Below are 22,007 nucleotides of genomic sequence, written 5' to 3' on the forward strand. Positions count from 1 at the left end.
TTTTAGATGCCTTTCTACTTGATTGGTCTCATCTAGATCTATATGCATTCCCTCCGTTCTAGATTGTCAACAAGGTACTGCAGAAGTTCGCCTCTCACGAAGGGACAAGTGGACGCTAATTGCTTCCCTCTGGCCCGCGAGAGAATAACTTACCGAGGTACTTCGATGGCTAGTAGACGTTCCCAGAACTCTTCCCCTAAGGGTGGACCTGCTACGTCTGCCACGCGTAAAGAAGGTACTCCAAGGCCTCCACGCTCTTCGTCTCACTGCCTTCAGAGTATCGAAAGACTCTCGAGAACTAGAGGTTTTTCGAAGGAGGCAACCAGAGCGATTGCTAGAGCAAGGAGAACATCCACCCTTAGAGTCTACCAATCGAAGTGGGAAATCTTTAGAAACTGGTGCAAGTCAGTATCCGTATCCTCGACCAGTACCTCTGTAACTCAAATAGCTGACTTCCTCTTATATCTGAGGAAAGAGCGATCTCTTTCAGCTCCCACTATCAAGGGTTACAGAAGCATGTTGGCATCAGTCTTCCGTCACAGAGGCTTAGATCTTTCCAACAATAAAGATCTACAGGACCTCCTTAAGGCTTTTGAGACCACGAAGGAGCGTCGTTTGGTTACACCTGGTTGGAATTTAAACGTGGTTCTAAGATTCCTTATGTTAGACAGGTTCGAACCACTTCAATCAGCCTCCCTGAAAGATCTCACCTTTAAGACTCTTTTCCTGATATGCTTAACCACAGCTAAAAGAGTCAGTGAGATTCATGCCTTCAGCAAGAACATCGGATTCTCATCCGAAACGGCTACATGTTCTACATCTTGGTTTTCTAGCCAAACACGAGCTGCCTTCTCGGCCTTGACCAATATCGTTCGATATTCCAAACTTATCGTATGGTTGGAAATGAACTAAAAAGAGTATTATGTCCTGTAAGAGCTCTTAAGTTCTATTTTAAAACCTTTACGAGGCCCGTCTGAAGCTTTATGGTGTTCAGTTAAGAATTCATCTTTGCCTATGTCAGAGAATTCTTTATCCTATTTTTATCAGACTGTTAATACGAGAAGCTCATTCCCTTCTGAATGAGGAAGACCAAGCTTGGCTGAAGGTAAGGACACACGAAGTTAGAGCTGTCACAACTTCCGTGGCCTTTAAACAAAATAGATCTCTGCAAAATATATTCGACGCAACCTATTGGAAAAGCAAATCAGTGTTCGCGTCTTTTATCTTAAGAATGTCCAGTCTCTTTACGAGAACTGCTACACTCTGGGACCATTCGTAGCAACGAGTGCAGTAGTGGTGGGGGCTCCACCACTACAATTCCCTAATTCCAAAACCTTTTTAATCTTTCTCTTGAAATATTTTTGGGTTGTCCGGAAGGCTAAGAAGCCTTTCGCATCCTACTTGATTTGGCGGGTGGTCAAAATCATTTCTTGAGAAGCGCTTAGATTAAAGGTTTTGATGAGGACCTTTAGTATGGGTTGCAACCCTTCATACTTCAGCTCCTAGGAGTCGCTCAGCATCCTATGAGGATCGCGAGGCTCAGTAAGGAAGACGTACTTAAAAAGGCAGAGTAATTGTTCAAGTCGTCTTCCTTACCAGGTACTTATTTATTTTACTTATTTATTTTATGCTTGTTATTTTGAATAACTGCTAAAATAAAATACGGAATACTTAGCTCATAATGTCAACTTGTTATGCTGGTCTCTACCCACCCCCCTGGGTGTGAATCAGCTATATGATCATCGGGTAAGTTTGATATTGAAAAATGTTATTTTCCTTAGTAAAATAAATTTTTGAATATACTTACCTGATGATCATAAATTAAAGGACCCACCCTTCCTCCCCAATAGAGAACCAGTGGGACAGAGGAGAAAATTGGTTCGTTGTTGACATCGAGTACTTGAGTACCTACTTGACAGATGGCGCTGTTGATGTACACCCCCACCTGTATAGCGATCGCTGGCGTATTCCTCCCGTAGATTTTTTCTGTCGGGCAGCAGGGATGCAGCTATATGATCATCGGGTAAGTATATTCAAAAATTTATTTTACTAAGGAAAATAACATTTTTTCCTAACTATATTGTACAAACTTGAGTCCTTACTTTTCTGCTAACAGCAACCCCCTTGAAAGTCCCAGCTGGTATCTAAGTGAGTTTTAGTGAACCAGTGGGAGGTTCGGTTGCCTCCCTGATTCTGGCAGGTAATTGCCTGTCGGTCAATTAACACTGTCATAAGTTTATAATTTCTGTATTCTCAGCTTCACTGTTATCATTCTCCTATGTAAATGACTTAAACACAATTTACTTGAAAAGATTTGTCATATTTATAATAAAGTAATTAATTTTCTGAAGGAGTTGAATTATCTTTGGTATAATCTTTTTATTATTTGCAGGGGCCAATAGTATTGAAACTTCTGTTCCTTACCAACTTCACAATTTATCGTCAGTTCAAGCGATTAGGTACTATGGCAGACCATACAGAAGATAACGATCCCTTTGAAGAAGATATTGTATTTGATCAAGCAGGTCTTTTAGGAGGAAAGATGCCCAGATCACGTCAGCAGTCAACAGTTGGATTTCTGCCTACATTTATGCTGTTCATTAGAACAGTGTTTCTGTGTATAGCATTCATTGGATTGGTAAGTAATAATGTAGTTTACTGTGAAGATGATATTCAAGTGTAAATCAAGCGAACTTTTATAATCTTAATTAGTAAAAAGTTGTTCTGACACTAAATACAAACGCTTTCACTCTTTTTTAGGGGATATACTTTCGGCAAAGCTAAAAGACTAGCCATAAGACTTTTAGCATGGTGTAAGTACCCCACCTATAGATAGGGAGGGTAGGGGGTAGTACCGGCTACCCCCCCCCTCACACACACCCACACACACCAGTATTGTCTCGTCACTTTTGCTTTTGGCTCGGCTGAGATTCAATGTTCATCTCTTTCCACTGCCCATACTGACTGGCCATTATCAGACTTACAGTATCTTTTTTTTTCTCCTTTCAGGTTGTGAATGTTTTTCTTCTTTCTGGTCGCCTTGCAGACTTGTCCTGGACTTGAAGGGCACAAATGCGGTACCTTCATGTCTCTTGTTGAGACAGACTCCATGCGCTGTCCCCGACCCGTTGAGGACCACCATGTAACCAGGACGATATCTGTGAGGAGCATATGGAATAGTCATCCTCCTAATGGGAGAAGTTTAGCAGGTGGCACAAGTAGAATTCAAAGATGGATTCTTCTTATTTGGGGTCATCCTCAATGTTGAAGAAACTATGACTTTCTTTTCCACCCTTCAATCTCTACCCGAAGCTTCTTCTCCCTTGGTCTCCTCAGGGGACCGATTGAGTGGGAGTGGTGACCCTTTAACCCCTGGACAACCCTTAGGTTCGAAGGGCGTTGCTGCTTCAGCTAGCGATTTAGTGGTTTGCGGACTGTGACCAGTAGTAGCACCTGAACTGCCTAGTGTCCGAATACCGACCACACTTCAATGTTCACTACACAAAAATCTAGGTAAAAGGTCAAGAGAATGGAGCACTGGGCACCACCCCTTGATTTATACTGTACTTGGCAAGGAGACCCAGCTAAAAATATAATTGCATTATATTCTTCAGAGATAAGCCGTTTTCAGGTTATTTAAGAAACAAAAAAAGTGGAAAAACAATGATACTAAGAAAAAAAAATACTGGCTGAGAAGGGGACACAATGGTGAAAGGAACTGGAATGAAATGCTGTCTTCATAAAAAAAAGAAAAATATTTATTTTGTAAAGGGAACAAAAAAATTGATATCATTCCTGAGAGAAAAAATACAAAACTATAGTATGAAAAGTCAGATCTTCAATAAACAAAGGCAGAGACCTAGATATATCCATGGCAGAGCCTCATAGGAATCAACCCTCTAAAAGTTAACAAGACAAAAAAAAAAAGTGTTTTGAATAACAAAAAACAAGAACTATTCACATGCTGGACACACTTATGGGTTCCAGATGTAAGTGTAAACAAAGGTACACCCTAGCCGGGTATCTGTTTGGGATACATTCAAATATAAGTAGCTTGCCTCACGATCAAAGGGTTTATAAAACAAGGCAAAACTAGAAGCTCCAGGCAAACTTGCTTTTAACAGTCTTCTCCCGGCTGACTAGCAACATAATTAGGTGCAGGATCATGCAGTATTATTCCAGAGCAAATTCCAGACTTATGACAGGAAAGACTTCAAGCTTAAAGGAGAACCTCGAAACACTGTGGTTCATTATTTGCATGAACAGTCAACCAGGTTTGGGCATTGACAACACAAAAGTTTGGCTGCCACTGAAAACTTTTCTATGCCACTTTATGTTTGACTTCTAGTTTTCACTTCAAACTCCACAGGGAGTAGTATGTGCTGCCCCCCCCCCAAAAAAAAAAGGTGTAATTAGTTGAAGGGACTAAAAATATAACAGACTTCAAATATAGTATAATGAAAATATGAAAAATAATTTGTACTTTTTCTTAACTATACTTAATTTTTCCACAGCAAAGCGGTGTTGCCTTTCTCCAGAAGGAAGTCTTTCTCTGATGACGACCTTTGCAGACCAACTTCCTCAGAGGTGGATGTTGATATCCCCCCGAAGGGCTTCGAAGGCTTTGTACATGATGAGTTCCCTGCTCCCGTACCTAAACGCTGTCTCTTCAGCCCTGTCTCCAAATTCCCTGACATCGCCTGGCTCAGGTATTGCTTAGCTTGCCGCCAATGACGCTCCCCCTTGTTTAGAGTTCAGTAAGCCTGTGGAGCGGGGCAAAGTCCGAGGCATGTTCTTGTCGGTCCCGAGGGTCACCTTTCCCATTCGCTGGTTAGGTCCTCCCCGGAGTGGTCTCCGCCATGCGGGACATTGAGAAGATGCCCGGCTAAACCCATGCCTTTTTCTAGTTCCTCGTAGCATGGTTCGCCACATCATGATGCTTGCACCCAGTGAGTTTGACACTCTCCCATTTCACCTCGCCCTGTTCCTGCTTTGCAGTCCAGGAATTTTTGGCACTCTCCCTAGGGAGTCAAGGCGATCTTGCTATCTTCGTTGGAGCGCTCTGCTCATCTCATCGCTGACCAGCGCTTGCCACCCACATCTCGCAGCACTGATAGGAGAATTGCCCAGATTGTCCATCACGATTCAGAGTCTCCCAGAGTCTGCAGTGATTCAAAGCATCACTCAAACCTAACGCACTACCAGGCCTTGGCGAGCAAGCAGACTCTGCCTTGTCATGCGGTTTCAGCTCGCATACAGGCAGTACCCCATCTAGTTTCTGCATTTTAACAAGATCCAGAACACGAGGTTCCCTTTCCTCATGCTACCTGCTTCCTGAACGCAATCGCCCTTCGGCATGTGATCACCCACCTGCACGCAACCACGAAGCCTCCTCTAGGTCTTCCAGTTTGGGTTGGGATCTAGTTCCTGGTCGTGAGTGTCCGGTAGCGCACAGCAAGGCAGCTATTCGCGACAACCCAGCAATGCATAACCACCCGCCAGCATACAAGTGCACAGCAACGCAAGGCCACCCAACAGCAAGCGATCATCTAGCAGTGAGCTTCCACTCAGTAGCACACGAGCACCCAGCAACACACTACCATTTAGCAGCGAGCGATTGCCCAGTATCGCGTGACCACCCAGCAGCATCGCACTCCCACAAAGCAGTGCAGAAGAATGCAGGTTATGAACCTGCAGTTAAATGCTCTTTCAGAGTGTATTATTCACAAACTCGCTCTAACAAGATAGTGTGTGACAGCATGCTGTTTCCAATACAATCAGGTAAGAGAGCACTTTCACTTCAACAGATGGTGAAACTATGGACTCCTTGTAGGCAGTCTCCAGCCAGTGGGCATCCCAGTGAGTCTCCGTCCTCGGTTCCGATCTTGATTAAGGATGCTCCTTGGTTAGATGAGTTGGTGAGAGCAGTTCGTCTGCTGGTGACCGGGTAGGCGCAGACGCCTGCAGGTAAGCATTTTCTAGCGGCTTCATCCAACACACCTTGTATTGCATTGGAGACTATTATTCCAATAAAGTTCTCCTCTCCTCCTCCTGACCTGAGGTGCAGGTCTTCTGTTCTGTGCTCATCTCAGGAACGTCAGACTTGATCATCGTGTCACCTATTAGGTCCAAGGTGTGCAACCTACCTGGAGCTGCCGAGGCATTACAACAGGATTTTTCCCGTTTGGAGATGATGCCCATAATGATAACCAAGAAGAAAAGAAGTCAGAAGCATCTTACTCCTCCAGGTTACACTCTTTACCCCCCCCCCACCCCCCACCCCCATGCAGCCTCCACACATCTGTCTACCCAAGGATACTTCCGAATCCTCCATACGCAGGGAGGATGCAAGACCTTCCATGCTGGCAGTTCCTACCCCCCACTGGAATAGTAAGGACTCCAAGATTTTGCTGAAGAACTGCTTGGCTAGAATGTTTTCCCATCCTCAGGAGAGGTCCCACAGCTCTTCAGTATCGGGGGAATAAATGACGACGAGAAAGGCTTCGATGACTAATAGGGGAACGTCTAGGCTCTTCAAAGATGATTAACACTCATCCCGTGCTCCTATGGGTGAGAGCTCGGGGGTGGATCAGGATCAGAATTCTGGGTATAACAACTACTTCCCAGGGCAGCGTGTCCAAGATATTCAGAGGCCGAACAGAAGGAGTCCGACCACATGTTCTGGCAGGTGCTGGCCTGGATGACCCTTCCGCAGCTCCTCTGGAAGGAAAAATACTGTTGTAGACCATCTGTATGGCACCCAGAGACCCTCCAAGCCCGGTGCAGGTTTTCCTGGTTGAGAGTGTTGAAGAGGGCCAGTTTCCCTCCCTGAACTACTGTATCTGTAGCACCATGCTCAATGCTACAAGGAATAACCGCCAGAGGGAGTTGGCGCGGTTGTGATACGATTGTAGTAGGGGAACCAGGGTAACCTCTATTGCGGCTACCCTTCTAATTCTGCCATGTATCCCCCTCGAAGCGTAAAGGCTATTCGGGGTGCAGATTGCCATGTGGCGTGTCAAGAATACGTCCCCTGTTTATATACGATACCCTTGAGAGTACTGTAATCTTAAGGGTACTCGCACCAGAAGTTAGAATTCTGTGAAACCTTTGGTTTGATTCTCTGGGAATATCACTGTAGTCATAAATACCCTTGGGAAGCTACTAAAGGAACCTTCCATCAGGACGTCATGGCCATCTCACCCGAAAATAGATTTTTCACTTCGCTCAAAATCCGTTTAGTAACCCACGATCAGATTACTCACTGCTGAGTAATCAAATAGAAAGTGTGGACCAGGAGGAAGATCTCGGTATTATTATCAGCAGGGATTTGACGTTCACCAAACAGAGCATAAAAGCTGAAAAGAAAGCACAAAAACTGATAAGGTACATAAAGAGACAATTCAAATATAGAAACAAGGACACTACAACAGCTGTACACATCATTAGTAAGACCCCATCTAGAATACGGTGTCATATCCTAGGCTCCAAATATCCAGAAGGATATAGATAAACTGGAAGCATTACAAGCTAGGGCCACTAAACTAGTTCCAATACTACGGAAATTTGAATATAGATGGAGAGTGGAACGTTTGAATTGATTTGGTCTACAAACTCAATAACTAAGGGGACAGTTAATAGAGACATTCAAAATTCTTAAAGGAATAACAAATGTAGATTACAACAATCGATTCTCGCTTACCACAAATTAGTCCAGAGGTAACGGATACAAACTAGAATTGAGATGATACAGCACCACTCAATATAGCAATTTCTTTACATACAAAATAGAAAATACTTGGAATAGAATTCCAGCTGATGTAGTAAACATTAACACGGTTAAAGTAAGACCCCATCTAGAATACGGTGTCCAATTCTTGGCTCCAAATATCCAGAAGGATATAGATAGACTGGAAGCATTACAAGCTAGGGCCACTAAACTAGTTCTAATACTACGGCAATTTGGATACAGACAGAGAGTGGAACGTTTGAATTGATTTGGTCTACAAACTCAACAACTAAGGGGACAGTTAATAGAGACATTCAAAATTCTTATAGGAATAACAAATGTAGATTACAACAATCGATTCTCGCTTACCACAAATTAGTCCAGAGGTAACGGATACAAACTAGAATTGAGACGATACAGCACCACTCAATATGGCAATTTCTTTACATGCAAAATAGAAAATACTTGGAGTAGACTTCCAGCGGATGTAGTAATTATTAACATGGCTAAAGAGTTCAAGAATAAGTTAGACAAAATTGTAAGAACACTCTAAATGCTTAAAGTGAATTGCCCAAACAAAGAGCAAACAGAGTCTCTGCGGATGGGCTAAAAAGTCTTTGAAGCTTCCAAAATCCTTGTAACTTCTCATAACACACTCACTCTCTCTCTCTCTCTCTCTCTCTCTCTCTCTCTCTCTCTCTCTCTCTCTCTCTCTCTCTCTCTCTCTCTCTCTCTCTCTCTCACACAAAAAAGTAAAAATTTTTAGTGTTGTTAACTATTGTATGCTTGAGTAATGTTTTTCGAGAAGAATTATTATTTCAAGAAAGAAAAATAATCAAATTAGAATTTATGTAGAATTTGTCAAAACCATAAATTCCTTATTTGTCAATGAAAAAAAAAAAGCCTTTTTTTTTAAACAAGAACACTTTTTAAAATTACCATCTAGTGATAGCATGAAACTTGTTCAAATATAATAAACTTTCCCTTTAAATTTTTAGTTTAAATGATATTTACCTTTGAGCCAGTTAGCTCCTCAAAGATTCAATACATGCAACTTTTTTTTGTAATCACTTTGCTTTTTACAAATAGAAAAGAAATGAAATGTAGAGTTGAACATATTTCATGTTCTCTGGTTATATTACGTTAAAGAGATTTGTTTTTAAAAAAAATTCTAAATTTTTGTTAACAAATAAGAGATAGGGGAAAAATCTTAATAACACAAACAAATCGCAGTACTGTAAGCTTTTTGGAGAGCATAGCTAACAATAAAATAGAGCCTGAAATACTTCAGCTCTGAAGATACAGAAAATATCCTTGTTTTATGCTGTAAATTCATCTATATAAAATCTGCATTAAATGAAATTAACACATAGAATATTATGAGAAATACAGAAACAAAGGAAATAAGGATAATATGTAATAAGAAAGGTTATAAGGAATAAACAAAGACTGAAGAGAACAATAGAAATTTGTGAAGAATTTAAATGAAAACTAATCAGAAAAGAAGGAAGCATAGAAAATGAAATATTATATGATAATATTTTACTGAGTGGGGATTAAAGTCTATTTTTTAATTCCAATTATTTAAACTAAAATACTTGTAATATATTATGCAGAAAGGTATAAAATATTAAAGTGAAATAATAAACAGAACATATGTAGACAGAAATAATGAAAGGAAATGTAAAGAGAGGGAGGAGGGAAATCATATTAAAGTGAAAACTACTCATATGTGAATTATATGTATCATTAAACTTGATTAGGATTTGGGATTGTGAAGACTAGAAATACAAGTTTGTACAGTTCTTTGTTATACAGTTATTTTTTTTTATATAATATGAAGTACAATTAGTGAACTACGTGAAAAGAATGTAGTGCAAGGTCCTGGTTGGTTGGTTGGTTAGGGGAGTTGGAATTTATGTCCCAAGATTATGCTATTCTTTTACTCTTTGTTGGTGTGTCTATTACCTAACCCCCGTGATTACTGAGGGCTGACTGTGTGTGTATATATATATATATATATATATATATATATATATATATATATATATATATATATATATATATATATATATATATATATATATATATATATATATATATATGTATATATATATATATATATATATATATATATATATATATATATATATATATATATATATATACATACATACATACATACATACATACATACATACATACATACATACAGATAGACAGACAGACAGACATAGGCCTAACACACACACATACGCGCACACACACACATATGTAACGGATTTTGAGCGAAGCGAAAAATCTATTTTTGGGTGAGATAGCCATGGCGTCCTGATGGAAGTATCCTTTTTGGTAGCTTCCTTGGGTAATCACTATGTACTAGGATTTTCCCAGAGAATTAAACCACAGGTTATCACAGAATTCTAACTTCTGGAGCGAGTATCCTAAGGGTTTCCCCTTAAGACATCGTGTATCAACAGGGGACACGCATGTATAAACGTGCCACATAGCTATCTGCACCCCATATAGAGTTAACGCTTCAATATGGCGGACAGGGAGTGGCTGGGAGCTGAGCCGCAGCCGATCTAGATGTGGCGATATCGGTACTCGCGATGTAAACAGACGGACGCCATTGCTTTTGATGACGTCACGTCCGTCCTCATTCCGAAAGTCTGGAGCTTGCTCATCACCATGATACAGCCGCGCAGGGCGGGACCTGATAACAGACAGGGTGGGTCCATCAGGACGCCATGGCTATCTCACCCAAAAATAGATTTTTCGCTTCGCTCAAAATCCGTTTTTTGGGCTCAAGCCATGGCGTCCTGATGGAAGAGTACCAGAGAATTAGTGTATCGTGGTAGACTTTTTCCCTTTATAAGTGAGTGCCAAAACATTGAGCCGAAAGCATAGTGGTCTATACTAGAGCTACCGTGAGGCAGTTGCCTTCCTGCCCCCCTGGCATGGAAGTCCCCACGGGCTATGCTAAGATCAAAGTGGTCATGGGAAGGCTATTCATATAGGCTGAAGGAACAATGAGATCCATAAGATAAGTCAGAGCGATTTGGTATTCGCGTCGAAACAAACTTGAAGAAGTGGTGGTTGAACACTTCGTGTATGGAGTTGACTCATCTTCATAATTGAGTAAGTATTCGCTAAGGAAACTTACTTGCTCTATATAAATAAATGCCCGGAGTAAATCCTGGCATTTTCCTTAACCAAGAATAAAGGGTAATAAAACTATGACAATTAGTATATTTCATAGTAAGAAAGGAGCAAGGGAGACGCACAAGTAATAAAATAGACATTTTATTATATAATTGCAGGTAAATCAATACATGTCATGCAATAAATAGTAAAAAACATTTACATTGATAAAAATGTACATAGTCATAAAGGCGTGCTCTTGAGTCTGAAAGGGAAGAATCAAGTATTAGTAGGCACTCGTTCTACGGAACGTTAGTCTTTATGTAACACACGTCATGCACGTGGCATGTAGCACTCATGTGGTAATCTACTATGACATTTCACCTGAGGTAAGAACAGTTAAAGAAAACACAAGGTGGTTTCTGCTTCACTACGTATCACTTGAGGGTCAACATAGGCACCCGACGAGTTAGAGTCCCTAATAACTCACTGTTCTAAGCAGAGTTCAGAGCAGGTTTCATAACACTACCTGCGGCTACCACAAAATGTTTCACTTCGTGCACTTGTTTCGCATAATGTTTAAAGAAAACACGCGAGGATTTCCAGCCTGTATAGTTCTTGAGGCTTTCGAAATCCATACTCTGAAAGAAATTCAGAGACGAAGCGACTTTCCTAGGATCATGACCAGCGGGTGTACTGTCTGGATCCGCTCTGCGAATGAAGTAGGTGATTTTTGCTCTCAATTGTTTCAGTGACAGGTCGCTGCCCGATGTTTCTCCTTTGAAGAGTTGGCCTCCACCAAAGTTTGAAGTTCTATGAAGATAGACCTTAAGGCTCTCTACTGGACATAGAGAGGCATCTTCCTTCAAGGGGCATATCCTCCACGGGCCCCATCGTTTGGTAGGTAATTCGTTCTTTGCGAGAAACGTCGGATCAGGGAAGAGGGAGAGGTCTCCTGAATCATTGAAAACGATATGTCCCTCTTCTCTAGATAGTGCCACTATTTCGCTGACTCGGGCTCCCGAAGCTAGAGCGAAGAGAAATATAACTTTCTGAGTCAGGTCCTTAAGAGGGTATGAATCATTGTCCAAGTTGGAGGCGAAGTGGAGAACTTTGTCTAGAGACCAAGTGATTGGTCTCGGAGGGGGTGCCGGTCGTAAAAGGGCACAGGCCTTCGGTAGTTTGTTGAAGATGTCGCTAGGCAGATCTATTTGGAAGGCGTATGACAAAGGTCTGGTCAAGGCCGATTTGCAAGTAGAAATCGTGTTGGCTGCCAAGCCTTGTCCATGAAGGTGAATGAAGAAGGACATGCAAAAATCTATGGTGATTTTCGAGGGGTTCTTTGCCTTGACGAAGGAGACCCATTTCCTCCAAGACGATTCGTATTGTCTTCTCGTGGATTCGGTCTTGTATTCCTCGAGGAAGTCTAGACTCTTCTTCGAAATCCCAAACCTTTTCTTAGCGGCTAGGGTGAGAAAATCATGAGATGAAGGTCCTTGATTTTCGATGATGAAGCGAAGACAGTCGACTTCTGTATTTGCTGGGAGAGAACTGGGTCCAGGAGGGGGATCAGCGTTGGCTGCATCTCCAGGATCAAGGGATACCAGTTGCTGCGGGGCCACTTGGGAGCCACTAGAGCTGCTGTCCCTTTGAAGGTTCTCAATTTGGAGAGGACTTTCAGCAGAAGATTGGTGGGAGGGAACAGGTAAATCTTGGCCCATCTGTTCCAATCCAAGGTCATGGCGTCCACCGCTTCCGCTTTGGGGTCCTCGTACGGGGCTACATATCGAGGAAGTTGATGGTTGTCGCTCGTTGCGAAGAGGTCGATCTGGAGTTCTGGGACTCTGTGAGAGATGAAGGAGAATGATCTTGCGTCTAGAGACCATTCCGACTCTATCGGGTTTGTCCGAGATAGAGCATCCGCTGTCACATTGCGGAATCCTTGTAGGTGAACTGCAGACAGGTGCCATTTCTTCCTTTCTGCCAGACGGAAGATTGTCAGGAGCACCTGATTTATCTTGGGCGATCTTGAGCCCTGGCGATTGAGACAACGCACTACCACAGAGCTGTCCAGGGTCAGGCGAATGTGTATCGACGGGGGCGGGGAGAGTTTCTTCAGCGTCAGAAGAACCGCCATGGCCTCCAAGATGTTGATGTGAAACGTCTTGAATAGGGGAGACCAAGTGCCTTGAGCCTGTTGTTGGTGGGAGTGACCTCCCCAACCCTCCAATGAAGCGTCCGTATGGATGTTGAGAGATGGAGGTGGGTGTTGGGGAGGAAGGGACCTTTTTAGGGCCCTTGCTTCTGACCACGGCTTTAGAAGAAGTCGAAGTCTGCTTGGGAGCCGTCTCTTGAGGTCTCTTCGAGCGACGGATGCGGAACGTCTCCAGACTCCCGCTGCATCCTTTAGCTGTGCACGAAGCACTGGGTTTGTGATCGAGGCGAACTGTAGAGAGCCTAGAACTTGTTCCTGCTGGCGTCTCGAGATCCGTTTGGATTTTAACAGTCGCTTGACGGACCCTGCTATTTCCTTCCTTTTCTTTGCTGGAATGGAAAGGCGGTGTGACTGAAGATTCCAGTGGATGCCTAACCATTGGAACTTCTGAGCTGGAGATAGGCGAGACTTTTTCGCGTTTATCTGGAATCCCAGGTGTTCGAGAAACTGGGTAACTTTTCTGCAGGATTCTATACAATCCTCGGGCGAGGGCGCCCACACTAGCCAGTCGTCGAGGTAGGCCATCACCTGGACGTTTCGGATGCGGAGCTGTTGTACTACTGCGTCCGCTAGCTTTGTGAATATCCGAGGGGCCACGTTGAGTCCGAAGGGCATGGCCCGGAAGGCATAGCTTTTCCGTTGGAGTCGGAATCCTAGGTAGGAGGAAGCGTGATGGTTCATTGGTATGTGCCAGTATGCGTCCGCCAGGTCTATCGAGACCGTGAAAGACCCTCGAGGCAGGAGGGTTCTGATCTGTTGAAGAGTCAGCATCTTGAACTTGTCGTTCGATATGAATACGTTGAGGGGGGATAAGTCCAGAATGACTCTGAGTCTGTCTGAGTCTTTCTTGGGAACACAAAACAGTCTCCCTTGGAACCTTGTGGACTTCACCCTTCTTATCACCTTCTTGTTCAAGAGGTCTAGCACATATTCTTCCAGGAGGGGGGTTGAACGTTGGAAGAATTGCTGGAAGGTTGGGGGTGGTTGCGCCCAGCTCCAGCCCAGACCTTTCTTGATGATGCTGTGTGCCCAGGAGTCGAAGGTCCAGCGATCCTGGAAGTGGCGGAGTCTTCCTCCCACCGGAAGCACTTCATTGCTTCTGTGGTCCCGAGGACTTGCTGCCTCGGCCGCTAGTTCCCTGTCCTCCTCTGCCTCTGGAGGGCCGGCGAGAGGAATCTCTGCCGGAACCCCTGCCTGAGCTTCTACCCTTGGGACGAAAGGTAGTGGAGTGCTGCTCGAAGGTGGGGTTGAAGGCCGGTGATGAGGACAAAACCGGCTGTGGGACCAACTGAAAGGTCTGTGGCAGCTGAGCGGCCACTTGGGGAGTAGCGGGTGCCGGAAACTGACGTCTGTGCTGACGTTGCTGGGGTCTATGCTTCGACTGCTTCCTCTTAGGCTGAGGACCGTCATCCTGAGAGGGCTTTCTCTTCCTAGACATGCCCCATTTGTTGAGAAGGTTCCTGTTCTCAGATGCGGCCTTGTCTGTGATCTCTTTCACTAGATCAGACGGGAAGAGGTACTTGCCCCAGATGTTGGAGGCAATCAGTTTCCGGGGTTCGTGTCTGACAGTGGCACTGGAGAACACGAATTCTCTGCAGGCTCTACGAGCTCGCATGAAATGGTACAGATCCTTGACTAAGGTTGCCATGTGAGATTTGGCAAGGACCATGTAATGGTCAGGGACTCTGGTGTCACCAGCCATTACGACCATCTGGACCTGGAGAGTGAGAGATGCTGCCAGCCTCTCCTTCGTTTCCTGTTCCCTACGAAGGAGGTGTTCGTTTAGCTTGGGGAGGTCCTCATTAAACTGACGTCCAGCAACGTCAGGATCTAGTTTGCCCACCACGAAGGTGTGTTGCACATCCTTCCAGTGTTTGGTGTCGGGCGGGGTGGCTGCGGAGAAAGGTCTGCATTCCTCCAATGCAGGGCAGGATTTCCCTTCTTCTACAGCCTTAAGGCAGGCAGCGAAGGCCTTTTCCGTGAAGGGTAGCATCACTTCATCGGGCGCAACGTAGGTGGGGTACTTCTTGCTCAGAGCCGGAAGTCCAGAGCAGGTAAAGCCTCTGCTCTTAAGCGCTTTGGCAAGCATAGCCTGGGCCTTCGAGAGATCGAACACTATTTTCTCCTTCGGTTCGGTCTCTTCCTTTGAGGATGGTTCTGAACGTAGACGGACGTAACAGTCCGGATACGCCTCAAAGCGGGGGAAGAACTCCACTTCTTCCAGGGGTATGGAACCGATCTTATCGCTGACGAAGATCTTGTCATCAGCGATGACCATATGCTCGGCGAACCGCCACGGATTGTCGCTCGAGCATGCGGGGAGGTCCTTCATGGAGATTTTGCGAGATTCCTTGGAACCTCCCATCGACCGAATGATCTTGTGAGTTTCTTGGAGCTTCTGCTCCATCACGGATTCAATGAGCCGAATCATATCCTGTGCCGTAGGTAGAGGAGTCGTGGTGGAGGACGTAGACGGGAGAGACACTTCCGTCGGTGTAGGAGTAGGAGGGGGGATGGAGGGAGGAGCATCCTCCTTATCGGACTCGGTATATACTACCCGGTCCTCTTCTTCATCATCCTCCCCTTCACCCTGGGCCATAAGGGTTTTCTCGGTGTCCTCCGAGATCTCTGACATGTGTTCATCATGTTCTGAATCCAGGTGACAATCATTCATGGACTGAGCCATGACAGTATCAGGTTCCACTGTGATCTGGACGACGGGGATCTGTTCGACTGGGACCACTGAGTCTGGTGAGGCCTTTGGGAACAGCAAAGACCTCATTTCTTCTGTGGCTAGGTATGGTCCAGTGGCGTTCTTTTGAAAGCCACGTACCCACTTGCGTAGGTTGTCCCGAGCAGTGTCCCGAATCTCCGCTGAGGGAGGGTCATAGAATGCTTTCTGTAGGCATTCTTGGCAGACCGAACAGGTGGTGGGGCCCCAGTACTTGAGATCCCCTCTCTTGTGAGCACAAGGGGCGTGTGTCCTACACGCCGTGTGTCCATAGAAGTGTGGCCGACGGACCGCGCAGAAGTCGTGGTCACACTTGACGTACTCCTCCTGTAAAGGAAAGAGACGATGAGTATTGTAGAGTCATAATATGGCTCGTATATAAAGTTAATTATTAACAAGTTAATATTAACATAAGTTAATTGTGATGCACAGAAGGGTGGGTGAAAGGAGACAGACGCATGCCTCGTGTAACCCGCCCGGCTGGTTGCCGTAGCTTCAGACAGTCCCAGGTGGCCGTAGGCCTCCATGGAAGGTGTCTTGATAATGGGAATTCCATTTAGAATTACCATATTATAGACTAGGCTTGAAATCTTATCAAGAAAGTCTGGGGATCATGAGATCCTAGTAAGGTTCCGGCAACCAGACGTGCCAATTACACGTAGCGTGCTGGAAAGATGAAACACGCAAGAAGACAGAGTGAAAACTGAACAAAATGTACGATTCCGTACCAGTTTGTCTGCGTTAACAAGCCGTCTAGGTGCGGTTTTTAGGAGCTATCGCTAGTAAAGATAGCTGAGAGAAGGGGTGCAAGGCATCTTGCCGCCTCCGGACGGGTCCGGCATACCCCCGGCACGCCGGAAGCCGCTCGAGCAGAGTTTCTGGCATTCAAGAATGATCATTCTATGGTCAAAAGAAGCCAGGGTGGCGGCAGCCGGTAGCGGCGGCCGCCGGCAAGGAGCGACGGTTCCGGCAGCCGGAGGCAGTCGGAGGGTGACAGGGGTAAGGATAAAGGAGCATAGCCGGGGCCGGGGGCCGGCTGCTAGTGCCGGCACTCCGGGAGGGGTCGGCAGTGTGCCGAGGCTATGAGGGAATGGAGAGGCCACGGCGGTAAGCCGGCGGCCGGCGGCGATCCCCCGGCACTCGGGGGAAGGCGGCAAGGATAAGGAAGTCACCCGTAGCGGCGGTAAAGCCGGGGTAGAGGCGGCAAAGGACAAGCACCAAAGATGGAGGTGGGATGGCAAGGCTGTACTAGCCTAGTCAAGACACCTCTGGAAAAGGTACCACCATGATAGAGGTGAATCTATCATCCTAAGCAGGAGCCGCAATGGCCGGGGGCTAAGGCAGTCCAAGAGAGGACAGGGTGTACCCAAAGAAGGGGTGGAGACTCTTCATGTCGACCAAATGATAACTGACTCCATAGCACTATGGAGGGTCTATGTATCAGAGCGGACAACACTGGGAGCACCACGGGGTCCAGCACTCCAGCCTAGGGTGGAGTGTAGGACAGGGGACATATGAAGCCTAACCTACTGGTAGGTTAGGCTAGGCAAGAGATAGGTTGGGGGGGGAAAGGGTCTTCTTATAAGAAAGGATGGATTATGCACCAGAGCGGCCACCTAGGAAGGGAGATGCTCACCCTAACCTATAGTAGGTGGACCAACTGAAAAACGGTGCACGCGTATATTTCAGCAAGGTACATAAACCAGCCCTCCCAACCTAACCTGGATTAGGGTTGTTAGACCCTAATCAAGGAAGGGAGAAGACGTATCGCAAGGAAAAGGTCAAGGACCGATTCAGCTTAAAGGAGGTGATCCTACCTTTAAGGTCTGCAACACTAAGGGAGGGGTCATTCCCTTAGGTGGGGAGGCGATACAGTACTCTGAGGAGTCTTGTCCTATCACATGTAATAGGATACAAGATTACCAGAGGGAAGCCCTAGGGCTAGGGATGAAGAGAGCATATAGGGGTCCTATCATAAGGTTAGGTTAGCAAGGCACTCAAGATAACCTACCCTCTATATGGTCCCTGAAGGCGAAAAAACACTTGCATCACTGTCAATGGTATTGTAAAATAATGCCAAAATCTTCATAACTAACTCTAGGATCACTGAAATATCATGCATTAACACTGGTATAGGCTCACTGGCCTAGGGGCTAAACAAAGCCTACTGGTATGGGGTCAGCGAAGACCCTAACTAATGCGTCAAAAACACGATATAAAGTTCCTAGCTATGAAGACTAAATAACTAATAGCGCTGATTAGTAATTTATATACCGGTAAGGCTGTTGCGGCTAACTAAATAAGGCATGCAAGCAACAGCAGCGTCATAAAATGGCGCTGACCGGTCTGGCAAAGCTCTGCCACAATTATGCAAATATCTCGAAAAGTAAGATTTACTTTAAGGCCAGAGCTTATTTAAAAAATACTTTAACCTTTGTACTCAACTTTCCAGAAGAAGGTGAAGCTGAAGGTTGAGACATAGCGAGGATGCAAGTAGATAAAGTCGCACAAAGGGAAAAATACGTCCAATCGAGCGAGCTACTAGCAAAGGAATAAGGACGGACGTGACGTCATCAAAAGCAATGGCGTCCGTCTGTTTACATCGCGAGTACCGATATCGCCACATCTAGATCGGCTGCGGCTCAGCTCCCAGCCACTCCCTGTCCGCCATATTGAAGCGTTAACTCTATATGGGGTGCAGATAGCTATGTGGCACGTTTATACATGCGTGTCCCCTGTTGATACACGATGTCTTAAGGGGAAACCCTTAGGATACTCGCTCCAGAAGTTAGAATTCTGTGATAACCTGTGGTTTAATTCTCTGGGAAAATCCTAGTAGTGATTACCCAAGGAAGCTACCAAAAAGGATACTTCCATCAGGACGCCATGGCTTGAGCCCAAAAATATATATATATATATATATATATATATATATATATATATATATATATATATATATATATATATATATATATATATATATATATATATATATATATATATATATATATATATATATATATATATATATATATATACAGTATGTGTATATATATATATATATATATATATATATATATATATATATATATATATATATATATATATATATATATATATATATATATATATATATATATATATAGAACATCTATTCAACTAGTTAGCCTGGCTGTGTGTTGGCTGGGTAAATCTTCATAATGATTATTAAATGATTATTATTGTTATTATTATTAATATTATTATTATTATTATTATTATTATTATTACTAATATTACTAGGTAAGCTACAACCCTAATTGAAAAAGCAGGATGCTATAAGACCAAGGTCTTCAACACTGAAAATAGCAAGAGATAGAATGAACAATTACAATTGAATATTTTAAGAGCAGTAACAATATTAGGATATATTTCCTATATAAACTATAAGATTTAAAAAAAAAGGATGAGAAAGGTTTAAAAAGATAAAATAGTGTGCCCGAGTGTACTCTCAAGCAAGAGACAGTGGAAGACCATGGTGCAGAGACTATGGCACTACCCAAGACTAGAGAACAATGGTTTGATTTTGGTGTGTCCTAGAAGAGCAGCTTACCATAGCTAAAGAGTCTCTTCTACCCTTACTAAGAGGAAAGTATTCATTGAGCAATTACAGTGCAATAGTTAACCCCTTGAGTGAAGAAGAATTGTTTGGTAATCTCAGTGTTGTCAGGTGTATGAGGACACAGGAGAATATGTAAAGAATAGGCCAGACTATTTGGTGTATGTGTAGGCAAAGACAAAATGATCCGTAACCTGAGAGATGGATCCAATGTAGTACTTTCTAGCCAATGAAAGACAATAACTTTTTTAGCGGTACTATCTCAACAGGTGGCTGGTGCCCTTGTCAACTTACTACCTTTAAACTGGGTATAAAGGTGTTTATAGAAATAAGTTTTGTATTGTGACAAAATATTTATGTAATAGTTTTTTTTATTTTCCATTGCTTTCAGGGTCTTTGTGCTTCTGTCAGTGGCAGCCCATTGATAAGATTAGAAGTTGGGATGGGAGTTGGAGTCGATACTGCTTTTCATATATTTACTGCACGTTCTGTTGGTATGCTGCTTGGTGGAATGTTAGGTAAGTCCTCTTTTGTTGTTGAATGTAGTTGTTGAGTATCCTGTGAAAGCTCTTAGATAGCTGATTATTTAATATAGCTATGGTTCTGAAATATTGAACCATAATCTTTGTTTGTAAGTGCAGTATCATATGTGTATATATATATATATATATATATATATATATATATATATATATATATATATATATATATATATATATATATATATATATATATATATATATATATATATATATATATATATATATATATATATATATGTATGTATGTACAGTATATATGTATGTATTTATGTATATTTGTTCTGACACAGATACAAACCTTCGCTATTTATAGGGTATTACTTTCGGCAATGCTGAAAACCAGCCAAGACAATTTTAGTGAGGGATAATTACCCCATCCGCTAGTTAGCGGGAGGGGGTTGGGGTAGACTAGCTACCCTGCTCACTCACACCTGTCGGTTGAGTAACTACTTTTGCTTTTGGCTCAGTAGAGTGCGGATGTGCCGTCTCTCTCTCCTGTTAAACAAACTGCCTTGACTTTATTACTTTTTCTTTTTTTTTTTGTGTGTGTGAGTATGGTTATTGTCCCGCTATGCGGACATCATGTCCAGGGATTGAAGGCCGCCGCTGCGGCACTTTCATGTCGTCCGTGGAGACGGACCTCACCCTTTATGCCCGGCTTGCCGGGGAACTCAGTGTTCGCGGACAACACCTGTCCCGAGTGTAGGGAGTGGCCTGCCTCCCAGTGGGAGAGGTTTGCGGGTGAGATGAAGAAGTCTAAACGCAGATCTTCGCTTTCGGGGTCTTCCTCGAAATCAAAGAAATCGCGGGTTTCCGCTTCTTCTACGCCCAAATCTCTGCGCAAAGCTAATCCTTGACCAGGCCCTTCCGGGGCACGGTCGAGCAGTAGCACAGGGCTTGTGACTCCAGGTTAACCCTGTGGGATAGACGAAGGTGGCGGCTCCCCTAGTGAGTCGGCTCCTTCTCTTCCCTCAGGGAGTGCCTGTTCTTTTCCAGACCTTGTGTCTTTATGGCCATCGCTGGGTGTCGATGGTCCCCCTTTGAAGGAAGTTCTCCTCGAACTCCTCCAAAGGGGAGCAGAGAGAAGGCGGTCATCTCCTTCCTCTGCAGAGATCGATCCTCCTCTTCTGGGCGCAGGCGCTGTTGCCCGTCGGTCAGACCGAGAGTCTGGTTCCGACGCCGAGGAGTTAGCTAACCCACCAGGGGTGTTGGCAGGGCTCTCTCCAAGGCAAGCTTCCTCTTCGGGGGAACATATCTCTCTTTCGTGAGAGAAGATTGCCTCTGTGCATCGGCAATCTCCTTACGCTTTAGGTTCTCCTCCAGGGGCGGAAAGAGAACCTGGTTATAAGCATAGTTCTCCTTCGGGCGAACTCTCCTCCCCTGCGGAGGAATTATCTGTAGACCTTATTTAGTCTCTCCCTCGGGCTGAGTCTGTTGAACGTTCCTCTCCGGAGGTTCATAGAGTGGAGGGGTGGGTAACCCCTCTCCACCCAGGACGTTCTCCTCCTCGGGCTGTGAGGAGACGTCTTTTTGAACCTGCTGGTTCTCCTCTCGTTGACCCTTCGGGGTCTCGTGACGATCACCCTTTGGGCTGGCGTGATCGTGAGCCTTCGGGCTCTCGGCATGTTGATCCTGCGGGTTCTCATGACAGCAGGAGTCCTTCGGGTCTCCGTCGCGCTGAACCTTCGGGCTCTCGCGACTTAAAACCTTTTGGTTTGTTACGCTGAACCCTCGGGCTCTAGTAACGACGGTAACGTTGAACCTCCGGGTTCTCGTACCGTCATTCACGTTGATCCTTTGGGATCTCATGACAAAGGAACCTCAATTCCTCGTTACGCTGATCCTTCGGGGTCTCGTAACCTGAGTTACGCTGAACCCTTGGGCTCTCGTAACTAGTCGTGCTAACACTGGTGTATCGTGACAGAGAAACTCCAGTTTCTCATTGCGTTGATCCTTCGGGTTCGCGCAACACAGTTCACACTGAACATTCGGGTTCTCGTGACCAAAGTCATTCTTTTTATGACAGAGTTTTCAAACTCTCGTTGTGT

At 44.4% G+C, this 22,007-nt stretch overlaps 2 protein-coding genes across 2 annotated transcripts in view; one reads left to right on the plus strand and one right to left on the minus strand.

Annotated features, from left to right (window-relative positions):
• Positions 1–22,007, minus strand: part of LOC137646049 (mediator of RNA polymerase II transcription subunit 23-like) — a 714,542-nt gene that overhangs the window by 427,869 nt on the left and 264,666 nt on the right. The gene's annotated exons all lie outside the window — the stretch shown is intronic.
• LOC137646050 (uncharacterized) overlaps positions 1–22,007 on the plus strand; it is a 61,734-nt gene that overhangs the window by 15,435 nt on the left and 24,292 nt on the right. Inside the window, exons 2-3 of the mRNA XM_068379201.1 lie at positions 2,393–2,638; positions 19,809–19,935. Coding sequence (XP_068235302.1) covers positions 2,465–2,638; positions 19,809–19,935 — 301 coding nt within the window. The 5' untranslated portion in view covers positions 2,393–2,464. The remainder of the gene's footprint in view (positions 1–2,392; positions 2,639–19,808; positions 19,936–22,007) is intronic.

Source organism: Palaemon carinicauda, chromosome 8, assembly GCF_036898095.1.
Source record: "Palaemon carinicauda isolate YSFRI2023 chromosome 8, ASM3689809v2, whole genome shotgun sequence".
Taxonomy (NCBI): Eukaryota; Metazoa; Arthropoda; class Malacostraca; order Decapoda; family Palaemonidae; genus Palaemon; species Palaemon carinicauda.